Raw genomic sequence first — 20,480 nt, 5'->3', positions numbered from 1 at the left:
AATATGTCACCGATATAACATATTATAAAAATATTAAAAATCATAGAGAGAAGTATTACTAAAAATACAACCATATTTTGAATATCATGAACGCTCCATGCCTGAAAAATAAAAAACTTTTTAAATTAATAATCTATCGTAATATTAAAGTTAAAATATATGTATATATTTTGTTTAAAAGTTCTAGAATATTTCAAAAAGAAAAAAATTAAGTAACTATTAATAAGTATTTTATATACATGTATTTATAATATGTTATATAATACTATATAATATACAATCACTTTTTAAATTAATGTCGACATGTTGGTATCATAATTGATAATGACAGGCTTTATTAATCATTTGAACGATTACAATATTGACACAAATCGTCGAAAAAAAAGCATACTTGTCATTAAAAGTTTAAATTTTTCTCAATATAGAAACACAATTTTCTAGGTTTTTTGAAATTCTAGATCTATTAAAAACGTACCGTAAGAATATAATATCCAAGCATGCATATGTTTACAGTACATTTGAACAATTCCATGAAACATATTCCACTCATTACATTTTCGATACCTGTTACAAAACTGTAATCAATGTATACTTAAAATCTCTCTCATCAAGATCACATAACAAAAATCAAAATTAAATAAATTAAAATTTTACCTCAAAGTCCTGAGATGGTGTCGAACGATTTTGCCTATCTTGTTCAATCCAATATTTTTATCGTGAATTTTCTTCGAATGATCCACAAATTCGCGAATCCATACCATTAGAAGGCTTAATTGGCCGCAGGCGTGAGCTGCAAACACGGCTGCTATACTGACAGCCCCGACTGCACTCGAATTCACGATGAATCCGGACAAAAATTGCGATGCAATAACAATCTCATTCGTGGGACTTGTATCGACCGCGATCAATTTCTTGTACGCTGTACAAGGTATCATGTGTATGGTTTTAGTCACGTTACCGATCTCAATCGTTTGCGTGGAGAATGCTGTCACCGCGCAATTGGATAAAACACCACCTTGCATGAAAGCGGCGCTGAATACAGCTATGTAACGGCCTATCTTCGCGTGTTTCATCATTATTTGTTGATCCTCCGTTCTTGTCACGATCCTCCAATCTCTCTGCATGTGCTCAATGCAATACCGTATCTCTTTGCTCCGTAGCAACAACGTGGTGTAATTAATAGCACCTATGAACCAATGGCTCAACGGACCGAGCACTTTCAATTTGTCACGGAAACTTTCATCTTCCAACATCACGTGCAATAGACATGGGATCACTGTGAAACATATGGAGGAATAACAACAAATAATTAAAACGATAGAAATAATTTTCTCGAGTTTTGTAGTGGACGGGGATGGTGGCCATGCGCCTATCGGTTTCAAAAACCATCGATTCAATTGTATACTGTAGTTGCTGAGATTGTTATTGGTCTGTTGAATCGATGCAAATTTGTCGATCATTGTGACCACTCAGCGAAGTCGCGAACACGACTGAATCGAATATTTTCCTTGAATGGAGATATAGATATAGTTTCACGAGAATTTTTTTTGTCTCAATATATGTCGATCGATTTGTCTAGTCGGTCTTTGCAACTTGTTGCAGTTCTATACGCGAATGTATATAGGGTTAGGAGTTATTGATAGCTGTCGTGGGAATATGCAATGCGCGATTATTTAAACGGTTTATTGTTTATCACAGCGAAATGAAATTTTGTGAGATATATTTGTGCAATGTTTAGAAAAGTGAGATGTGCTCGATTATATCATGAAAATAAAATTTGTAATTATATTTTTGCTTTTGCTTTTCAGAAACTTATTTTTTAAAAATTATTTGTACATTTTTGAAAGATGGAGTGAAAGATAGGTATCTAAAATTTGATTATTTCTTAGAAATCTTATATTGTGCTTCGGATTTTAGATATCTGAAGAATTAAGAAGATCAGAAAGAAAAATAGATGAATCAGACGTTAAAGATATCATCCAATTCATGAATTTCAACTGTAACATTGACAAATTTTAGATGGCGATTAATACAATAATTTTTTGTAAAGTATAGAATTTATGGTTTTTTTATTTAGAATATTTCAAATTGTATATTTATGAAACAATGAAACATCTCAATTTTATTTGAACATTACAACATGAGGATTTTAAATTGTATAAATAGAGATACGTATTAATCTTTATCTTAAGTTTTACCAATTAATGTATAAAATTACATAAAGTATGTTTAGTCACGTCACATGTCGTAATAGATTGAAGTATGTAAAAGTTGTTTTCATTACCTGGAATAATAATGGCTCTTAAGAAGGTAAAATTTTATAATGACAGATATATGTATACAAGTAATAATCTTACATTGCCAAATGTGTATATCGACATATTAGTTAGTTTGCCAGCTGTGATTTTAATAACGGCATTGGATCTTGAGATAATCAGAATCAAATCAAGAATGTCTTTATAAGGTAAATAATACCAGTTTGTCATATAAAGTACTTCACCAACTTTTCTACACTATAGAATTTAAAAGTGATTATATCTTGAATCAATTATGGTATTGTATGTTTGTTACCTGTTCCATTAGTATATCACCAATATAACATATTATAAAAATATTGAAACTCATAGACGTTAATATCATGAAGTACGTAGTCAAATTACGAATATCATGATCGGCCCATTCCTGAAAAAATATATATTTCAATTATCTATATTAATTTATCATAATGAAAATTATAAAAGTTTCTCATTAGAATTATTAATTAAAATAATAATAAATTTTTCTTCGTACCGTAAGAATATAATATCCAAGCATAGATATATCTAACGTACTTTTGAATAATTCCATAAAGCAAAATCGATTCAACACATCCTCGATACCTTCTATAAAACTGTAATTAATATGTAATTAAAAAGTTACAGGAATGAATATCACAAGTAATAATGAACAAATGAATCTTACTTCAAAATCCTGAGATGATATTCGACGATCTCGCCTATCTCATTAATTACAACGTTCTTATTATTATCCTTCGATCGATTTATGTATTCACGAATCCATCTTTTAATTATTGTCAGTTGGCCACAAGCGTGAGCTGTGAATACAGCGCCAATGCTGATGGCGCCAACCGCGATCGAGTTTACTATAAATCCAGACACAAATTGGGAAATGAGGACAATTTCATTTGTTGGACTCGTATCAATCGAGATTAATTCTTTGTACACCGGACACGGCAACATATGAACGATCCTTGTCTCGTTACCGATTTCTATAATCCGCGTGGAGAACGCAGTTACCACGCAATAGGTGAGAACACCAGTTTGCATGAAAATGGCGCACAAAGCAGCGATGTACCGCCCTATTTTTGCATATTTCATCATAACTTGTTGATCCTTCGCTCTGTTCACGATCTTCCAATCTGTTTGCATGTGTTCCACACAATACTGTATTTCCTTATTTTGTAGTAACAACGTGGTATAATTAATTCCACCTATGAACCAATGACTCAGTGGGCCGAACACTTTCAATTTCATATGTAGATTTTCGTCTTCGAGAACGATGTGAAACAAAGATGGGATCACGGTGAACAATATAAAGCCGTAACAGAGTACGATTAAAAAAAACGAGACGATTCTTTCGAGTTTTGAACTTGAGGATGAGGAAGGCCATGCGCCAATTGGTTTCAACAACCATCGATTTAATTGCAAGCTATAATCGCATAGACTATCAAAACTTTCTTCCGATATTACAGACTTGCTCGTCATCGTGTCTATCGAACTTGTGGAAATGTCTGAATCGAATATTTCCAATAAAAGGAGTACGTTCATCAAGTTGCATAACGCTTGCGCAAAGTTCTTTGTACGATTATAAGCTGATCGATTAGTTTAGTTAGTCTTCACAATTTGTTGCAGCGATACACACAAATATAAATACATATTAGAAGATTGATGATTATTCAATGAACAGTGTGATAGAGGTTTAATAAATTTAATAGTTGAAATGATATGAAAAATTGTAATAAAAATTCGTGAAATGATAGTGCATTCGATGGTATATTTTGAAATTAATTTTTTATAAATATAAGTCAATTAAAAAAAAGTGTTGATATTTAATATGTTATACAGATATTGTAACGTTATTATTGATATTTCATTGGAATTATGTTTGAATAATGATAAACAAAGACAAACTGATTTTTATCTTCTAATGTATACAAGTCTATTTAAACTTTGATATAGTTAGAAAATAAAAATGATTAAAAAAAGAATAATATGTATATCAGATATAACGATACATACAAAAAATCAGAATAATATTTCATATTATTATCAATGATTACTTATAAGAATCGGCAAAATTATTAAGTTTAGGATAATAAACATCATATTCAAAATCAATTTCATTTTTAATACCATATATAGACACGTGATCTTTTTACAACAAGTGTCTATTTACTATCAAAAGTAAAATATCTATGTTACAAAAAAATATGGTTTAAGTCAATGCTCGCAACATATTTAAAAAAGCCACCGACGTTTTTACAACCTATTTGTTTAAGATAATTTTGTTAATTTTGTAAATTCATAAATGAGAAGTATTTATAATTAAATACTTACGTCACTAAAAGTATAAATAGATAATTCAACCATATTTCCAGCTGTAAATTTTATCGATGAATTGGACATTGCAATGATTAAAACGCAGCAAAGTTTTTTCTTGCCTGTTAATCGGTACCACTCGATCATATATGTCATTTCTCCAACTTTTTGACACTGTATTGAAACATTATTCATTTTCATTAATTTCTATCGAATTATTTAAAATTAATTGAAATATTATTGCAGGTGTTTCCAGTAAAAATATCCTACCTGTTCGGCAACCAGATCACCTATATAACAAAATATAAAAATGTTGAAGGTGAACGATATGAGTAATGAAATGTAAGTTAACGAAAGTGATATTTCTTTCGGATTCCATTCCTATAAAATCAATAAAATTTGGCTTAATGTGTCTATTGTTTCGACATTTTTTATTATATGCATACCACTATTAAATAATATCCAAGAAGACACATATTCATTGTACAGCCTAAAAATTCTACAAAGGATATTTGTTGAAGCGCCCTTTCTGTAAGTGCCAAAAATCTGAAACATAAGAAATATATATTGAAATAAAAATAATAATACATTTGAATTAAAAAATGAAAATAAGGTATGTATTTGAAATTTTTATATATATATAAAAGTATTTAACAATTTGGAATTTTTATTTCAAATCTTACTTATTTTTAACGTTATCTAAGATGTGTTTAAAAAGCAGTAAAATAGAGAGATTTAATTATGAATGAATAAAAAAAAATTTTTGAATTTTATAATACAATTTTTAATGCCAATATTTTTCTTAGCTACTTTTAATTATGATATAAAAAGATAATTGTGTACCCACTTCAATATCCGATCATGTTGAACCACAATTTTTGCGATTCTCTTATCCACGATTTTATTCATATCCGATCGGCCATCCACCAAACATTCCAACCAATTCATTAACATTTGCATCTGTCCGCATGCGTGCACCGCAAACACGGCTGCTATACTAACCGCCGTTGCTGTTATTGCGTGTATGATAACACCTGATAAAACTTGAACGGAGAATAAAATCTCGTTAGCGGGGCTCTGACGCATATCAGCGATCAATTTCGAAGAAGGGAACGGTAACGGTATAAACGTTAAATTTTCATCCCTTATTTTACCCACGCTGATAGGCACAACGAAATAATAAAAGACGAACGCACTGTACACGAAAAAGATAGAAATCAATGCTAATTTCTTTCCGTAATTCGCATACTCGATCATGATTCTCTTGTCCTCTTCATGTTTCACGTTTTTCCAATCCCATTCGATGTGCTCGATACCTTTGCGAATGTTCTCTTCGTGAAATGTTAGAAAATAATATTTTATCAGCGTCATGGCGAAGAAACTCAACGGGCCGATCATTTTGATCCTGTTGTACGTATCCTTCACCTCGACAACCAGGAACATGTTGGACGACGTGAGCATGAAACTGATCAAACCGTAACAAACGATACCGATCAACACGGAATAACATTTCCCTATTCTTGACTCGCGTAAATTTGGCCATGTGCCGAGAGATTTCAAGAGAAAACGATTCCACCGTATGCTCAAATTCACGTTCCTCTCATAATCATCGTGGCCGATGATCGACCGATTTTTTTCCATTGTTGACACTCGATAGTCGGCTAGATACTGAATATACTGTGGACAAAGATTGCAGAGGAAAATAATATTGCGCTTGCGCTTAAATTGCAAGAGAGAGGAGGATGAAAGAAGTAATATTTTTCAAAGGGTCCGACCCCTTTTAGTTATTAGTTTTCTTCGGTTTATGCATTATGTATAAAAGAGATGAGGGTTGATGACATAGAATCATCAATAAATTGATTTTTTTCAAGCGTCAGTAGTGCACGAGTACCTTAGCGTGTAGCAACAGGTTGACGGAATCAATTTCTGAAGAATGAGTTTCTGTTAAGGGATTAAAAGATTAAAAAATTTGCGCGTTTACTAGGTGTGTATAGTTCATTGGAATTATAGTAATATTTGTTAGAAATGTATATATGTGAATAAGTGAGTATTATTTTAGACGAATGAATTTTTTTTTCTATTTCTTTCAATTTAATGAAAAAAAGGAATATGAAATGTATATGAAATGTAGGATTGTTTGTATGTTATATATAGGTAAAATGAAATGAAGTATTAATTTTTTTTCTTTTTTATAATACTTTTTTATAATTCTATTTGAATTTTAAGATTTCATCTTAAAATTATTGATTATTATAAATATAAGTATTGTAAAATATTAGTTAAAAAAATAGAGAAAAAAATGTCAATTTTAATTGTAATTAATTGCATGAAAATGATTAATGTAAGTAGTTGAGTAATTCTTATTCCTAAGAAACTAAAATATAAACACATGAAAATTAAGTAGAAAAGTCAATATATAACTCTCCATTCTATTCTACTTAAATGTATACATGTATGTAAACATAATACATATACTCTAAAAAAAAAAAAAATTCATCATTTATATAAAATATAATATATGTATATACAAAATATGTTAAAATATATAAATATTTGAATTGTTTTTAATGGGAATGATAATTATAAAATTAGAATAGTGAATTTCTTCATTATATTTAAAATATCAATTTCATTGAATCTTTAATACAATAAGTACAGTGAATTTTTTACAACTAGTATTTATATACTATCAAACATAAATGTTTGTTATAAAAAAATATTTAAGTCAATGCTCGTAACATATTTAAAAAAGCCACTGAGGTTTTAACGACCTATTTTTGTACAAGATACTTTTATCAATCAATAAATTTAAATGATAGAAATAATTTGATACTTACATCACTAAAAGTATAGATGGATAATTCAACCATATTTCCAGCTGTAAATTTTATCGATGAATTGGACATTGCAATGATTAAAACACAACAAAGCTTTTTCTTGCCTCTTATTCGGTACCATTCTATCATATATGCCACTTCTCCAACCTTTTCAGTCTATATCGAATCATTATTTATTGTTAATTTCTATTTGCACGATTTGTTTAAAAAATTAATTGAAATATTATTGCAGGTACTTCAAATAAAAATATCCTACCTGTTCGGCAACCAATTCGCCTATATAACAAAATATGAAAATATTGAAAGTAATCGATGCGATTATTGCTATGTAAGTAAATGAAACTATTAATTCCTTCGGATTCCATTCCTATAAAATGATGTACATATTATTATTGTAATATTAATATCAAAAAATATGTATATATATATATATGTAACTTTTAAATATGTATGTATACCGATTGTTTCAGAGTTTTTTTATTGCATGCGTACCACAATTAGATAATATCCGAGAAGACACATATTCGCAGTACAGCCTAAAAATTCTACAAAAGATATTTGTTGAAGCGCTCTTTCTGTAAGTGCCAAAAATCTGAAATGTGACGAATACATGTATATTGCCAAAAGATTTAAATATGAAAAAATTCAAAATTTCAAATTTAACAAATTTTTAATGTTTCTAAATATTTAATTTTTTTAAATCAACAATTAAATTTTAAATTTTCAAATTTTATTTTTATTTAATTTCAATCTTTTAAATTATCAAATTAATAAAGTAAAAATAAAAATTTTCAAACACGAATTTTTTATTTTATACAGTGATTAATTTTCCTGTCAAATTGATAAAGTTATATGTTATTGAAAAATTCTTATAAGCACAATTCTTCGCATCCTAACTTATTTTATATTCATTGCAATAATTATATCTTAATTTTATGATTTTATTAAAACAATTTTTTCTTAAAAACACACATGATATTTTAATATTTTTATTAAATTTTTACTATAATTATACAAATAATTATATATATATTACCTACTTCAATATCCGGTCGTGTTGAATCACAATATTTGCAATTCTGTCATCTATTTTCTTGCTCATGTCCGATCGACCCTCCACTAAGTGATTCAACCAATTCATCAACACCTGCATTTGTCCACATGCATGTATTGCAAACACAGCGGCTACACTGCAAATAGCCGATCTTATAGCGTTCATCACGATACCTGTCAGAATTTGAATGGACAACATGATTTCATTGTAGGGACTGTCACGCACGTCGGCGATCAAAATCGATATAGGGAATGGCAATTGTATAAATGTCAAGTTTCCATCCACTATTTTTCCCCCGCCGAACGGTTGAATAAGAAAATAAAATATGAAAGCACATAACATGAAAAAGAAGCAAATGAACGCCAATTTTCTTCCATAATTCGCATACGTAATCATAATGTTTCTATCTTCCTGGTGTTTAACGTTCTTCCAGTCCCATTCGATACGTTCGATACCTTCACGTATATCATTTTCATGGAACAATAGAAAATAATATTTCATGATTGTCATCACGAAGAAACTCAATGGACCCACCATTTTGAGTTTGTTATATATGTTGTTGATTTCCACCATCAGGAATATGCTACAAGACACGAGCATGAAACCGATCAAACTGTAACAAATGATACTGATCAACAAGGAATAACATTTTCCTATTCTCGACTTGCGTAAATTTGGCCAGGCACCGATCGGTGTCAACAGCCACCGATTCCACTGTATGCTCAAATTCGTCTTCCTCTTATAGTCATCCTGAGTGATGACGACTTGCTGATTTTTCATCGTTGACGCTCAAGAGCTCGCTGGATACTAAATGTTACTGGTTCGATGACAATTGAAATGAAAAATCGCGTTGCGCCTGCGTTTGAATTTCGATTCAAAAGAAAGAGTAGATGATATTAATATTCTTTTTCAAAGGGTTCGACCCCTCTTGGTCCTTTGTTTGTTCATATATTATCAATGATGAGGGTGTACGATAGGAGACATCAATAAATTGATTTTTTCAAACCTGTATAGCTGCACGAGGGCTTTAGTATATAGCAATAAATTGAAAATATAAATTTCTGGAAGATGAGTTTTTGTTCTATTTCATTTTTCATTAGAGTGTTTTGAAAAATTAATTTAAAAAGAAATGTGGAATTGCATGTGCATTAAAATTGGTGTATATAATAATTTTTTTTTATAAAACTTTCATATAACGTGCTATGATCCGTTTCCTTTGAAATTAATATTAATGTGTATTCATTAAAAATATGAAAGAATAATAAAAATAAATATATTTTGAATTATAAATTATTTCATTAAGTGAAGTGTGTTATGATTTTTATATATATTATAGGAATAAAGATTATTAGTAATTCCTACTCTTGCTATTCTTTGTATTTCAAATTTTATAAATCTGTGCATTAATTAAAAGAATACATTTTGTTACGTCACTTGACGTAAGAGGTTCAAATATGCAAAACCAGTTTTTATAACCTGGAATATATTTCAATAGCAATAAATTTCATAATTGAAGCAAAGTATATATAAATATATAATTAAATATCACTTACATCGGTAAATGTTTGAATAGACATATGAATTAATTTTCCTGCAGTAATTTGAACCACTACGCTTGATCGTGCTATGATTAAAGTTAAGTCGAGGATCGTCTTATCGGGTAAATAATACCAGTCAGTCATATAGACTACTTCACCGACTTTCATACTCTGTTAAAAATTCGTGTGATTAATATTTATTATATTACAGATTGATCTCTCTGATTCCATATCTCATAATAAATCTCTGATACCTCTTCTGCTAATATTTCGCCGATATAACATATTATAAAAATGTTGAAACAGACTGAAACGAATAACATAAAATAGATGATCATACTTCGTTTATCATAATCAGACCATTCCTAAAAAAAATATAAAAAGTACAAAATAATGCAAAAAAAAAATTTTTGAAAACAAATATGATTTTAATTATATTATGAATAATTTTCTTTTTATAATTATAATATTACTACATAATGTATACCATAAGTATATAATAACCAAGACAACATATATGCAGGCAGCACCTAAATACTTCCAAGAATATTATTCGATTTATCGTTTCCTCGATACATGATATGAAACTGTAATTAAAATGTAATCATGAAAATAATTGATAATGAAATTTGAATGAACATAGTAAAAAATTAAAGAAATTTTATTTAAAAAATTTATTATAAATATGGTTTAATTAAAGATCAGATGAGATACTGATACTCATAATAATTGATGTTTTTATATATTACTATTTATCAATAAAAATTTTTCATTATATAGCATATAACAGTATTAGCACGTTATTTTATTCTTTCAATTGCATAATTGATGAAACATTAAGATGAAATTTCTATTGAATATTTCTTACATTTATAAATTCAATAGCAATTATATTAGTTTTTAATTTTTTATTTTTATATTTTAAAACAAGGACATTTATAATTTAAAATATTTTTAGTAAAATGAATATAGAATTTTATTGAGAATTATATATTTCATGTTAAGAGACTCAGTAGTTCATAATCTATAGTGTGTATAACATACTTAGAAAATACAAAAATACAAAAACAACCTTACTTTAATGTTCTTAGATGATGCTCCACGATCAGGCCTATTTCTCTAAAAATCATTTTCTCTCTTTTCTTTGATTTATTTACAAATTCCGTGATCCATGTCATAACTACACTTAATTGGCCACAAGCATGTGCTCCTAAAATAGCTGCGAGACTGAAAATTCCTGCAGTACTAGAGTTTACAATGAATCCTGATAAAAATTGTGAAGCAATGATGAGTTCGCTGTTAGGACTATGAGTGACATCTATTAGTTTTCTGTACACAGCACAGGGTAACACATGCACGATCCTTGTTTCGTTGCCGATTTGAATGAGTTCTGTTCTGGAAATTGTCATGCAGCAAAAACACAATTAACTCCGCTCTGCAAAATAGCCGCTGAAACAGCTGCAACGTAGCGGCCGAATTTTGCATTCTTTAGCATTACCTGTTGATCTTCTTCCCTTGTTACTGTCTGCCAATCAGTTCTTATATGTTCGACACATAATCGTATTTCTTTACCTCTTAACAATAGAGTAGTATAATTCATTGTGCCAACAAACCAATGAGCTAGTGACCCAAGTACTTTCATTTTCAAGTAAAAACTTTCGTCTTCTAGCAACATGTGAAGCAGGCAAGGGATCAAAGTGAATAGTAAAGAACTGTAACAGGAGACATTTAAAAGAAATGAGATGATTCTTTCATGTTTAGTTGTAGAGGGAAAACTGGGCCAGGCTCCAATCGGTTTCAGAAACCAACGATTCAATTGAAGGCAATAATCGCTATTGGTATCAGGATCAGTCTTTATCGCCACGGATCTGTTTGACATCGTGGCTACTCATCGACGTTATAAACACAACTGAATCGCAGATATTTTTCTCACGATGTGCGTGACAGTTCTAACGCTTGCGCAGATTTCTTGGAAGAACTGATTGATTTGTTTAGTTGCTATTACTTGTTGCAGTGGTGAACGCGTTTATGATCGATGAACATGCATATTATGGAATTTCAGTGTCACTCCATAGATTTAATCATTTCAAGAATGGTGAAATATCAAGATAATCGATAGTTAAAATGTTTGAAAAGAAATATGAAAGTCTCGATGAATAATTTTCGACAACAATATTAAATGATGTAATGTTGGACATTAATGAGTTGAAAAAAATAATTAAAGTTTAATAGTTAAAGTTTCAAATAAAAATTGCTTTAACTAGTAATGTTATTTGAAATATTCGAATAAATTAACTTTATCGATTGATAATTAATTAAGATTATTTGAAGAACAATTAACTATAGCTATAAATAAAAGTTAATTAGTGCAATTATCAATTTAATTTTATCGAAAGCATTTAAATAAGTCAAAAATAAAACAGCAATATTTTTTTGTAAATATCTCCATGATAACATACATAAGAAAAAATTATTCAAAATGTTAATTTTTATAATATTTCCAAAAATTATCAAAATCGATGAAGATTTTTCGATTTCGAATAGTTATCAAAATAAAATTTTATTTTTATGTAAAAAAAAAAATAAATTATTGTTGAAATTATTTAAATGATTATATATAAATAAAAAAATTAGCTATTTTATATATTTACAGTCAAAATATTTGCTTTTTATTATATTATTTATTATTTAAATAAAAACTTAAACTTTCAACTTTTGAAAATCAATATTGCACAAAAAATAAGAAATAAATTATTTTTATAAATATTTAGATAAGTTTTATGTAAATGAAAATTATTTATTATTTATGATTAAAATATTAATTTTATTTATCATTCATGATGTAAACAAAATTTTTTTATTCTGACTTATTCGAAATCTTTGATAATTTAAGTTAAAATTATTGCAATAATTAATTTTTATTCTCAGATAATTAATTAACAACATTATAGAACAATTATACAGCTTTTCGAATAATCTCGGTTAATTGTTCGTGATTATTCGATGCTTCGAATAAGTATTTTCGAAATAATTTTATTCCTAATTTTAATTCCAAAATTTTATCCTACTTACGTCGTATATAATTGACTTTTTCGTAATATAAGATTATATTGTAAAAATAATAATTTATCTTTGCGATTATATTTTTATTATATTGTAAAATGAAATGAATTTATAGAAAAATTTTAATTTTTATAATTAATTTTATAAATTTAATATATCAATTTTTTTTAATTTTATTTTATCACGTCATTTGTCGTAGCAGATTTAAATACGCAAAAGCAGTTTTTAACACCTGAAATGATAAAATATTTCATGAAGATTATATTAAAGATTATTTATAAATACAATTATCAAACTTACATCACCGAAAGTATAAATGGACATATTAAATAATTTTCCAGCAGTGATTTGGACTACGACAGTCGATCGTAGTATTATCAAAATCAAATTAAGGATTGTCTTATCGGGTAAATAATACCAATCTGTCATATAAACCACTTCACCAATTTTCATGCACTATTGAGAATTCGATTGATTATGATCATGATTTTCATCCATTGCATTTCAATATGTCTTATAACATGAACTATTTATAATATATAATTTTGATACCTGTTCTGTCAATATTTCACCGATATAACATATAATAAAAATGTTAAAACAAATCGAGAGAAGCATCATGAAATACGTGGTTAAATTTTGAACATTTTTTTCCGCCCATTCCTAAAATAGAGACATAACACAAAATAATAACAAAACGAGATTGGAATACAAGAGAAATAAAATCATTTTTACATATACCGTAAGAATATAATAACCGACTATACATATGATCATCGTGCATCTAAACAATTCCAAAAAATATATCCGATTCATTATATTCTCAAGATACGTTATGAAACTGCAATTGAAATCATACCATAATCATAGAAAAAGTTGAGAAAATATATAAAACCATCATAAAAAAATCTTACTTCAACACTCTCAAATGTCGTTCTACGATTATTCCTATTTCTTTAAAATCATCTGTTTTTTTTTGGTTTCTCGATTGATTCACGAATTCCGTGATCCATACCATAACCACACTTAATTGGCCATATGCATGAGCGGCAAGAACAGCCGCGAGACTGAAAATTCCAACTGTGCTGGAATTTGCGATGGCGGCTGCCACAAATTGGAAACAAAGCATAAAAATATTGATGGAATTTTCCTCGACGTTTACCAGTTTTTTGTACACAGCACAAGGTAGCACATGAAGAACTCTCGTCTCGTTACCTACTTGAATAGTCTCCGTCGTCAATATAGTCACAAAGCAAAAGCACAAAATGCCACCTTGCATGAAGATGGCGCACGAGGCTGCCACATAGCGGCCAAATTTTGCATTTTTTAGCATCGTCTGTTGGTCCTCCATTCTTTTTATTGTTTGCCAATCAGCTTCCATATGCTCGAAACAATAACGTATATCTTTACTTTTCATTAATAAAGCTGTATAATTAACAGTGCTAACAAACCAATGGCTCACAGGACCGAGTGTTTTCAATTTTAAATAAAAACTTTCCTCAGCTAAAATTATTTGCATCAGACTAGGAGTCGCGCATAATATCACAATCGCGTAACATATGATATTTAAAATTAACGAAACGGTTTTTTCAAATTTTGTGGTGGTAGAGAACAAAGGCCAAGCACCGATTGGTTTTAGAAACCATCGATTCAACTGAAGACTGTAGTCACTGTTGGTTTTAATTTCTTCTGTGATCGCGGTTTGGTTCATCATCGTGAAATGAAGTTAAAAATGATGTGCGGTATTCATGCATTGATATGCGTGAGATTATTCAACGCTTGCGCAAGTTTTTTTAGTATTCGATCGATTCGTCTAGTCGGTTAAATTTGTTTCGGAGAAATATTCAGGTAAGTTGAAAATTGTAGGTTGTAATCGTGTGAAGTGAAGGATGTGCATGAAGTGTATGAGGGAAACAAACTATGAGAATATGGGAAGTGTATGAATAGCGAAGTATTATAGAGATTTATACATGTTAAAATTGCTAGAAGATTGTGCATCGTTATAACTAAATATGTATATGTATATATATATATATATATATATATATATATATATAGTTTTATATATATAGTTATAATTTGTTGAATTTAGTTCGAATATAGTGTTAATATTTGTTCGAATTTTAAGATCCCACAATTTTGAAATTATTATATATTATTATAGATATAAATATTCTGTAATATTAATTAAAGAGATAAAATTTGAAATAGAGAAAAAAGTGGGCTAGGTATCAATCGATTTCAAGAAAATTATGGTTTTTATGATCAAGGATTTAGTAAAGTGTTCATCGAAGTTGCGTAAAGTTTTCAGTTAGTATAACAAATTGCTCGATGTACATTTTCTTTCTGAATACTCTATATCCAATCGATTTGTCTACTCGTTAGAATTTGTCACAGAAGAGCACGCAACATATGTTCAGAAAAAGATTGTGGTAATCTTCTCAACTGTGACATAAGAAATAGCCTTGACCTAAGAATTATGAACTTTTATAGTAATAGTAACACATATAGTGATAACATGGATAATAATGTTTATGTTTACTTTGAAAATTTATGTTTAAGTTTTTTTTTCTCTTTTCGGTATGTAAAATATCTACAATAGAATTTGCATACTTTATACGTTGTCATTCACATCGCAATTGTACGGATCATGTTAAGATACGCAAAAGATGCTTTAAAGACCTAAAAGATAAGGTATATATATAAGATTATACGGAAAATGTTTTTATATGAATACTTACAGCAGCAAAAGTCGCGATAGAAATTTGTATGAGTTTTCCAGCAGTGATTTTAATTACCATACTCGATCTTGAGATGATTAATACTAACCCGAGAGCAGTTTTATGAGGTAATTGATACCATTCAGTCATATAAAATTTTTCTCCCACTTTTTTGCCCTGTTGAGCATTTAATTGTTTTAAATTTTAAATAAGATTCTTCTTTAATTTTACTCTCTTACCTGTTCTGTAACTATCTCTGCTATATAACAAAATATAAATATATTAAAGACCATAGATGCATATACGATTGCGTATATACCTAATATTGTCTTTGATTTTTCCTAAGAAATTATAATATGAACGAAAATTAGAAAAATCATCGTATGATGTTATATACGTATATATGTATAAATACTTAAAAATTTAAATTATTTAAAGTAAAAATATTATAAAAATATTTTCAAATATTATATTATATTATATTATGTTTTTTTCTATATTTCTGCGTTAAAACATACCGTGAGAAAATAATATTTAAGTATACACATATTCATTGTGCATCCCACCAATTCAACCAAGCAAATCATATTCATAACTTTTTCCATATACCATACAAGACTGAAACCAATATTTTTGTATATAAATCCATCACAGGATAATAAATGTATAAATAAATTAATCGGGGAACTCGAAATAAAAAAATAATAAAAATAATATAAATAATAAAATTTATAATTCTAGAAGATTTTAGAAAGAAAATTTAATTCGATAAAAAAATCTATATTTTAAAATATATCATGTACCAAATATTCATAATAGTTTAGAAAAATAATATATTATATAATACGTTTATTTATTATATCATATCCACATCATTAGAAAATATTCATTTTTATTACTGAATTTCTCAAATTGAGAGATACAAATATTTTATTACCATATATTTTATCACTTTCAAACATCAATAAATATAAAAAAAGTATATTAATCAATTACCTTAATGTTCGTAGATGATGCTCAACGATAAAACCAAGCTTCTTGTGGAGCGTTTGCTCATCCTGTTTCTTCTCATTGTTATCCTTCACCAACTTATCCGACCTGATCATGACCACGTTGAACTGGCCACACGCGTGCATTGCTAATACGGCGGCCAGTCCGCAAGCACCAACTGTGACCGAGGTTGAGATGAATCCGGAGAGGAGCTGAAGAGCGAATACGATCTCGTTCATGGGACTGAACCTAACATCTAACAGGTTCGTATAGAATGGACAAGGTAACCGATACATCGAATAGCTGTCATTTCCAATTTGAAATGTTATCTTTTTGAAACCTGTGATCACGGTGTAGGACATAATTCCGCTATGCATGCAAAGTGCGGCGATGCACGCGATGAAACGACCAAGTTTGGCGTTCTTTATCATCAATTCTCGATCTCTAGCCCTTCGAACTGTTTTCCAATCATATTTTATATGTTCAATGCAATAGACGATCTCCTTTGCTCTCATCAATAGACAACAATAATTCAATTCTCCCATCAGCCAATGGCTTGTCGGCCCGATTGCCTTCATTCTTGTCTTCAAACTCTCGTCTTCGTAGAAAATGTACATTATGCATGGCATCACCGTGAAAATAATCAGCGAATGACAGATAAAGTTTAACAATTTGACGAGTAATTTTTCAGTTCTTGTGGCCTTCGTGAGATTGGGCCAGGCACCGATCGGTTTTAACAACCAACGATTCACTTGAATGCTGTACTCGTAATCGCGGGCATAAGACACAGGCATTAATACAGATTGTTCGTTTAATTGATTCATCATAGATACTTCACGTAGGACGTTCGTCGAATGAATGATAACTTGAGTTTAAGCTCTAAGTCGGGTAAAATGGCGCATGCGCGAATTTTTTTCTTTGGTACAAATCGCTACATATAAATGTTTCGTTGCATCATACAAAAGTGAGATGTAGTGGATTGATGTACAATGAAGTGAAATTTATGGTTTCAACTTATATTTTTTTTGTTTGTTGTTTTTTTATCGTTTCTTTTATTTTTAAATGAAAACAAATTGACAAGTTAAATTAATATTTGATAAATGTGTCTTTTTAAAATTGTTTTTAATACGAGGAATAGTGAGGTTAGGATAATGAGTTTCATCATATTTAAAATATCAGTTTCATTGAATCTCTAATACAATATGTACAGATGTGATGTAAATTTTTCACTAATTTAACTAATATCTACATACTACCAACTTAAATATTTATTATAAAAAAATGTTCAAGTCAATGCTCGAAACATGTTTAAGAAAGCCACCGATGTTTTAACGACCTATTCATTTAAGATATTTTAATTTATAATCTATAAATAATCTATAAATTTGAATGAAAAATAAAAATATAGATACTTACATCACTAAAAGTATAGATCGATAATTCAACCATATTTCCAGCTGTAAATTTTACCGATGAATTCGACATTGCAATGATCAAAATGCAGCAAAGTTTTTTTTTGCCTGTTAATCGATACCATTCGATCATATACGCCATTTCACCAACTTTTTGACACTGAATCGAGACATTATTCATTTCTATTAAATACTATTTAAATGATTGTTTAAAAAATTAATTGAAATATTATTGCAGATACTTCCATAAGAATATCCTACCTGTTCGGCAACCAGATCGCCTATATAACAAAATATGAAGATATTGAAAGTGATAGATATGATTAAAGCTACGTAAGTTACTGAAAGTATTATTTCTTTTGGATTCCATTCCTACAAATTAATAATATATATAATCAATGCAATATTAAAATGAAAAATACACATAGAAATAGAATTCTGAGTGTAGAATTTTGTGTGCCTATTGTATTAAAATTTGTTATTGCGTACCACTATTAAATAATATCCGAGAAGACACATATTCGCAGTACAGCCTAAAAATTCTACAAAAGATATTTGCTGAAGCGCTTTTTCTGTAAGTGCCAAAAATCTGAAATACGACAAACATAAAATGCTAAAAGTTACTTTATATAAGATTAAAAATTTGAAATTTAAAAATTATTTTCTAATTTTCATAAACATCTATTTTCAAATCTACTTTATATTATCATATTTTCATAAATGGAAGAATAAAAAATTTCAGACGCAAACTTTTAATTATACATAGTAACCAGTCGATTTCTTTGGTGAATATTTAAGTTGTTATACGTTGCTGAAAACTTTTCCATGCCGGCAACAGTTGCGACGTTTTTTGTCCCCTAACTTATTGTCACGCGATGAAATACGATCGTATTTATAAACAAGAAACTTTAACCCTTTGTGATTGCATTTAATCTCTCGGAAATAACAAATCATATTTACATTTCTTTTGAAGGATTCTTTTTTTTTCAACAACATTAAATTTTTGGTAAAATTTACAATAACAATAATATATATAATATATATATAATATTACCCACTTCAATATTCGATCATGTTGAATTACAATATTTGCAATCCTGTCATCTATAGCCTTACTCATATCCGATCGGCCATCCACTAAGTGATCCAACCAGTTCATCAACACCTGCATTTGTCCACATGCGTGCACCGCGAATACAGCGGCTATACTACAAGCTGCCGATGTTATAGCGTGCATCACAACACCTGTCAGAATTTGAACGGACAATACGATTTCATTGTAAGGGCTGTAACGTATATCAGCGATCAAACTCGACGAAGGAAATGGTAATTGAATAAACGTCAAATTTCCATCTTCTATTTTCCCCACGCTAAACGGTAAGACTAGGTAATAAAATGCAAACGCACTATACATGAAAAATGTACAAATCAATACTAATTTTCTTCCATAATTCGCATACTCGATCATTATATTCCTGTCTTCTTGATGTTTCATGTTCTTCCAGTCCCATTCGATGCATTCGATACCTTCACGTATATCATTTTCATGGAGCAATAGCAGGTAATATTTCATGAATGTCATTAAGAAGAAACTCAATGGACCAATCATTTTGATTCTGTTATATACCTTCTTGATTTCCACCATCAAAAACATGCTACAAGACACGAGCATGAAACCGATCAAACCGTAACAAATGATACTGATCAACAAGGAATAACATTTTCCTATTCTCGATTTGCGTAAATTTGGCCAGGCGCCGATCGGTGTCAACAGCCAACGATTCCACTGTATGCTCAAATTTGCCTTTTTACCGTCATCCTGCGCGATGACGTACTGTTGTTTTTCCATCGTTGACGCTCGAGAGCTCGCTGGATACTAAATGTCGGTGGTTCGATGATGATTGAAATGGAAAATCGCATTGCGCTTGCGCTCGAATTTCGATTCGAAAGGGTGGAAAATAATATTTTCCAAAGAAGTTCGACCCCTCTTGATTATTAGTTTGCTGGTTAGTTTATGAATTATGAATATGATAAGGGTTGATGATGTGGAATCATCGATAAATTGATTTTTTTCAAACGTTAGTAGTGCACGAGTGTATTGACCATTTCGCAACAGGTTGAAGTAATCAATTTCTCAAGAATGAATTTTCATTCGAATAAGCTTTTTATGTTTTTTAAATATTGGATGCATAAATTTATGTTGTAATAATTTTGTGCAAAATATTTTACAAATGATAGATTATTATTACGAGTCAAGTTACATAAAAA

At 29.3% G+C, this 20,480-nt stretch overlaps 5 protein-coding genes, 1 long non-coding RNA gene and 1 pseudogene across 12 annotated transcripts; 1 reads left to right on the top strand and 6 right to left on the bottom strand.

The window, feature by feature from the left end:
- Positions 1-1,140: 1,140 nt before the first annotated feature.
- LOC726097 lies at positions 1,141-4,052 on the bottom strand. Of its 3 annotated transcripts, none has more exons than XM_016918043.2 (6): positions 2,962-4,052; positions 2,791-2,890; positions 2,572-2,682; positions 2,358-2,513; positions 2,219-2,284; positions 1,141-1,276 (listed from the first exon to the last, which is right to left on the bottom strand). In XM_016918043.2, the coding sequence occupies exons 1-5, from the start codon at positions 3,825-3,827 to the stop codon at positions 2,234-2,236; spliced, it is 1,284 nt and encodes a 427-aa protein (XP_016773532.1). In that variant the 5' UTR covers positions 3,828-4,052; the 3' UTR covers positions 1,141-1,276; positions 2,219-2,233. The 3 variants fall into 3 exon arrangements, with proteins under 3 accessions (XP_016773532.1, XP_016773531.1, XP_001121864.2); XM_016918042.2 differs by having other exon boundaries at positions 1,193-1,276; positions 2,199-2,284; XM_001121864.5 differs by lacking the exon at positions 1,141-1,276 and having other exon boundaries at positions 2,107-2,284.
- On the bottom strand, positions 3,054-9,658 carry Or30 (odorant receptor 30). Of its 4 annotated transcripts, none has more exons than XM_026446348.1 (9): positions 8,476-9,597; positions 7,928-8,027; positions 7,692-7,802; positions 7,436-7,591; positions 5,446-6,275; positions 5,045-5,144; positions 4,869-4,979; positions 4,617-4,772; positions 3,054-3,142 (listed from the first exon to the last, which is right to left on the bottom strand). In XM_026446348.1, exons 1-9 carry the CDS (start codon positions 9,267-9,269, stop codon positions 3,140-3,142), a joined length of 2,361 nt encoding a protein of 786 aa, XP_026302133.1. In that variant the 5' UTR covers positions 9,270-9,597; the 3' UTR covers positions 3,054-3,139. The 4 variants fall into 4 exon arrangements, with proteins under 4 accessions (XP_026302133.1, XP_006565887.1, NP_001229899.1 ...); XM_006565824.3 differs by lacking the exon at positions 3,054-3,142 and adding an exon at positions 4,088-4,545; NM_001242970.1 differs by lacking the exons at positions 3,054-3,142; positions 7,436-7,591; positions 7,692-7,802; positions 7,928-8,027; positions 8,476-9,597 and adding an exon at positions 4,381-4,545 and having other exon boundaries at positions 5,446-6,268.
- On the top strand, positions 7,567-19,773 carry LOC107966088. Its single transcript, XR_003304201.1, has 6 exons — positions 7,567-7,763; positions 7,906-8,012; positions 16,821-17,063; positions 18,451-18,545; positions 19,323-19,538; positions 19,718-19,773. It is a non-coding gene; the product is annotated as an uncharacterized LOC107966088 (long non-coding RNA).
- LOC100577413 lies at positions 9,806-12,004 on the bottom strand (annotated as a pseudogene).
- On the bottom strand, positions 13,248-14,804 carry Or27 (odorant receptor 27). The gene is made up of 5 exons (NM_001242969.1): positions 14,005-14,804; positions 13,832-13,931; positions 13,643-13,753; positions 13,391-13,546; positions 13,248-13,322 (listed from the first exon to the last, which is right to left on the bottom strand). Exons 1-5 carry the CDS (start codon positions 14,802-14,804, stop codon positions 13,272-13,274), a joined length of 1,218 nt encoding a protein of 405 aa, NP_001229898.1. The 3' UTR covers positions 13,248-13,271.
- Or26 (odorant receptor 26) lies at positions 15,556-17,627 on the bottom strand. Its single transcript, NM_001242968.1, has 5 exons — positions 16,807-17,627; positions 16,329-16,428; positions 16,050-16,151; positions 15,832-15,987; positions 15,556-15,772 (listed from the first exon to the last, which is right to left on the bottom strand). Exons 1-5 carry the CDS (start codon positions 17,625-17,627, stop codon positions 15,719-15,721), a joined length of 1,233 nt encoding a protein of 410 aa, NP_001229897.1. The 3' UTR covers positions 15,556-15,718.
- On the bottom strand, positions 17,970-20,340 carry Or25 (odorant receptor 25). Of its 2 annotated transcripts, none has more exon segments than NM_001242967.1 (5): positions 17,970-18,136; positions 18,217-18,372; positions 18,474-18,584; positions 18,702-18,801; positions 19,271-20,090. In NM_001242967.1, coding segments are annotated over 5 exon segments (1,209 nt in total). In that variant the 5' UTR covers positions 20,062-20,090; the 3' UTR covers positions 17,970-18,085.
- Between the last annotated feature and the right edge of the window lie 140 nt (positions 20,341-20,480).

Source organism: Apis mellifera, linkage group LG2, assembly GCF_003254395.2.
Source record: "Apis mellifera strain DH4 linkage group LG2, Amel_HAv3.1, whole genome shotgun sequence".
Lineage (NCBI taxonomy): Eukaryota > Metazoa > Arthropoda > Insecta > Hymenoptera > Apidae > Apis > Apis mellifera.
This window is presented reverse-complemented; position numbering and strand designations above follow the sequence as displayed.

What these genes read in the sequence shown, in the direction of transcription:
- LOC726097 (XM_016918043.2), bottom strand. Translation starts at nt 3,827, where the DNA reads ATGAACGTACTCCTTTTATTGGAAATATTCGATTCAGACATTTCCACA. An exon ending in TTGGATATTATATTCTTACG is followed by an intron (nt 2,683 to 2,790) that starts GTACGAAGAAAA and finishes ATATTTTTTCAG; the next exon opens with GAATGGGCCGATCATGATAT. An exon ending in GTGATATACTAATGGAACAG is followed by an intron (nt 2,514 to 2,571) that starts GTAACAAACATA and finishes TAAATTCTATAG; the next exon opens with TGTAGAAAAGTTGGTGAAGT.
- Or30 (XM_006565824.3), bottom strand. Translation starts at nt 9,269, where the DNA reads ATGAAAAATCAGCAAGTCGTCATCACTCAGGATGACTATAAGAGGAAG. An exon ending in CAACACGACCGGATATTGAA is followed by an intron (nt 8,028 to 8,475) that starts GTAGGTAATATA and finishes GTCACATTTCAG; the next exon opens with ATTTTTGGCACTTACAGAAA. An exon ending in CTATTTATACTTTTAGTGAC is followed by an intron (nt 4,546 to 4,616) that starts GTAAGTATTTAA and finishes TTAAACAAATAG; the next exon opens with GTTGTAAAAACGTCGGTGGC.
- Or27 (NM_001242969.1), bottom strand. Translation starts at nt 14,804, where the DNA reads ATGATGAACCAAACCGCGATCACAGAAGAAATTAAAACCAACAGTGAC. An exon ending in TCGGTTATTATATTCTTACG is followed by an intron (nt 13,754 to 13,831) that starts GTATATGTAAAA and finishes TCTCTATTTTAG; the next exon opens with GAATGGGCGGAAAAAAATGT. An exon ending in CCATTTATACTTTCGGTGAT is followed by an intron (nt 13,323 to 13,390) that starts GTAAGTTTGATA and finishes TTATCATTTCAG; the next exon opens with GTGTTAAAAACTGCTTTTGC.
- Or26 (NM_001242968.1), bottom strand. Translation starts at nt 17,627, where the DNA reads ATGATGAATCAATTAAACGAACAATCTGTATTAATGCCTGTGTCTTAT. An exon ending in CATCATCTACGAACATTAAG is followed by an intron (nt 16,429 to 16,806) that starts GTAATTGATTAA and finishes TATTGGTTTCAG; the next exon opens with TCTTGTATGGTATATGGAAA. An exon ending in CAGAGATAGTTACAGAACAG is followed by an intron (nt 15,988 to 16,049) that starts GTAAGAGAGTAA and finishes AATGCTCAACAG; the next exon opens with GGCAAAAAAGTGGGAGAAAA.
- Or25 (XM_016917965.2), bottom strand. Translation starts at nt 20,061, where the DNA reads ATGGAAAAACAACAGTACGTCATCGCGCAGGATGACGGTAAAAAGGCA. An exon ending in CAACATGATCGAATATTGAA is followed by an intron (nt 18,802 to 19,270) that starts GTGGGTAATATT and finishes GTCGTATTTCAG; the next exon opens with ATTTTTGGCACTTACAGAAA. An exon ending in CGATCTATACTTTTAGTGAT is followed by an intron (nt 18,137 to 18,216) that starts GTAAGTATCTAT and finishes TTAAATGAATAG; the next exon opens with GTCGTTAAAACATCGGTGGC.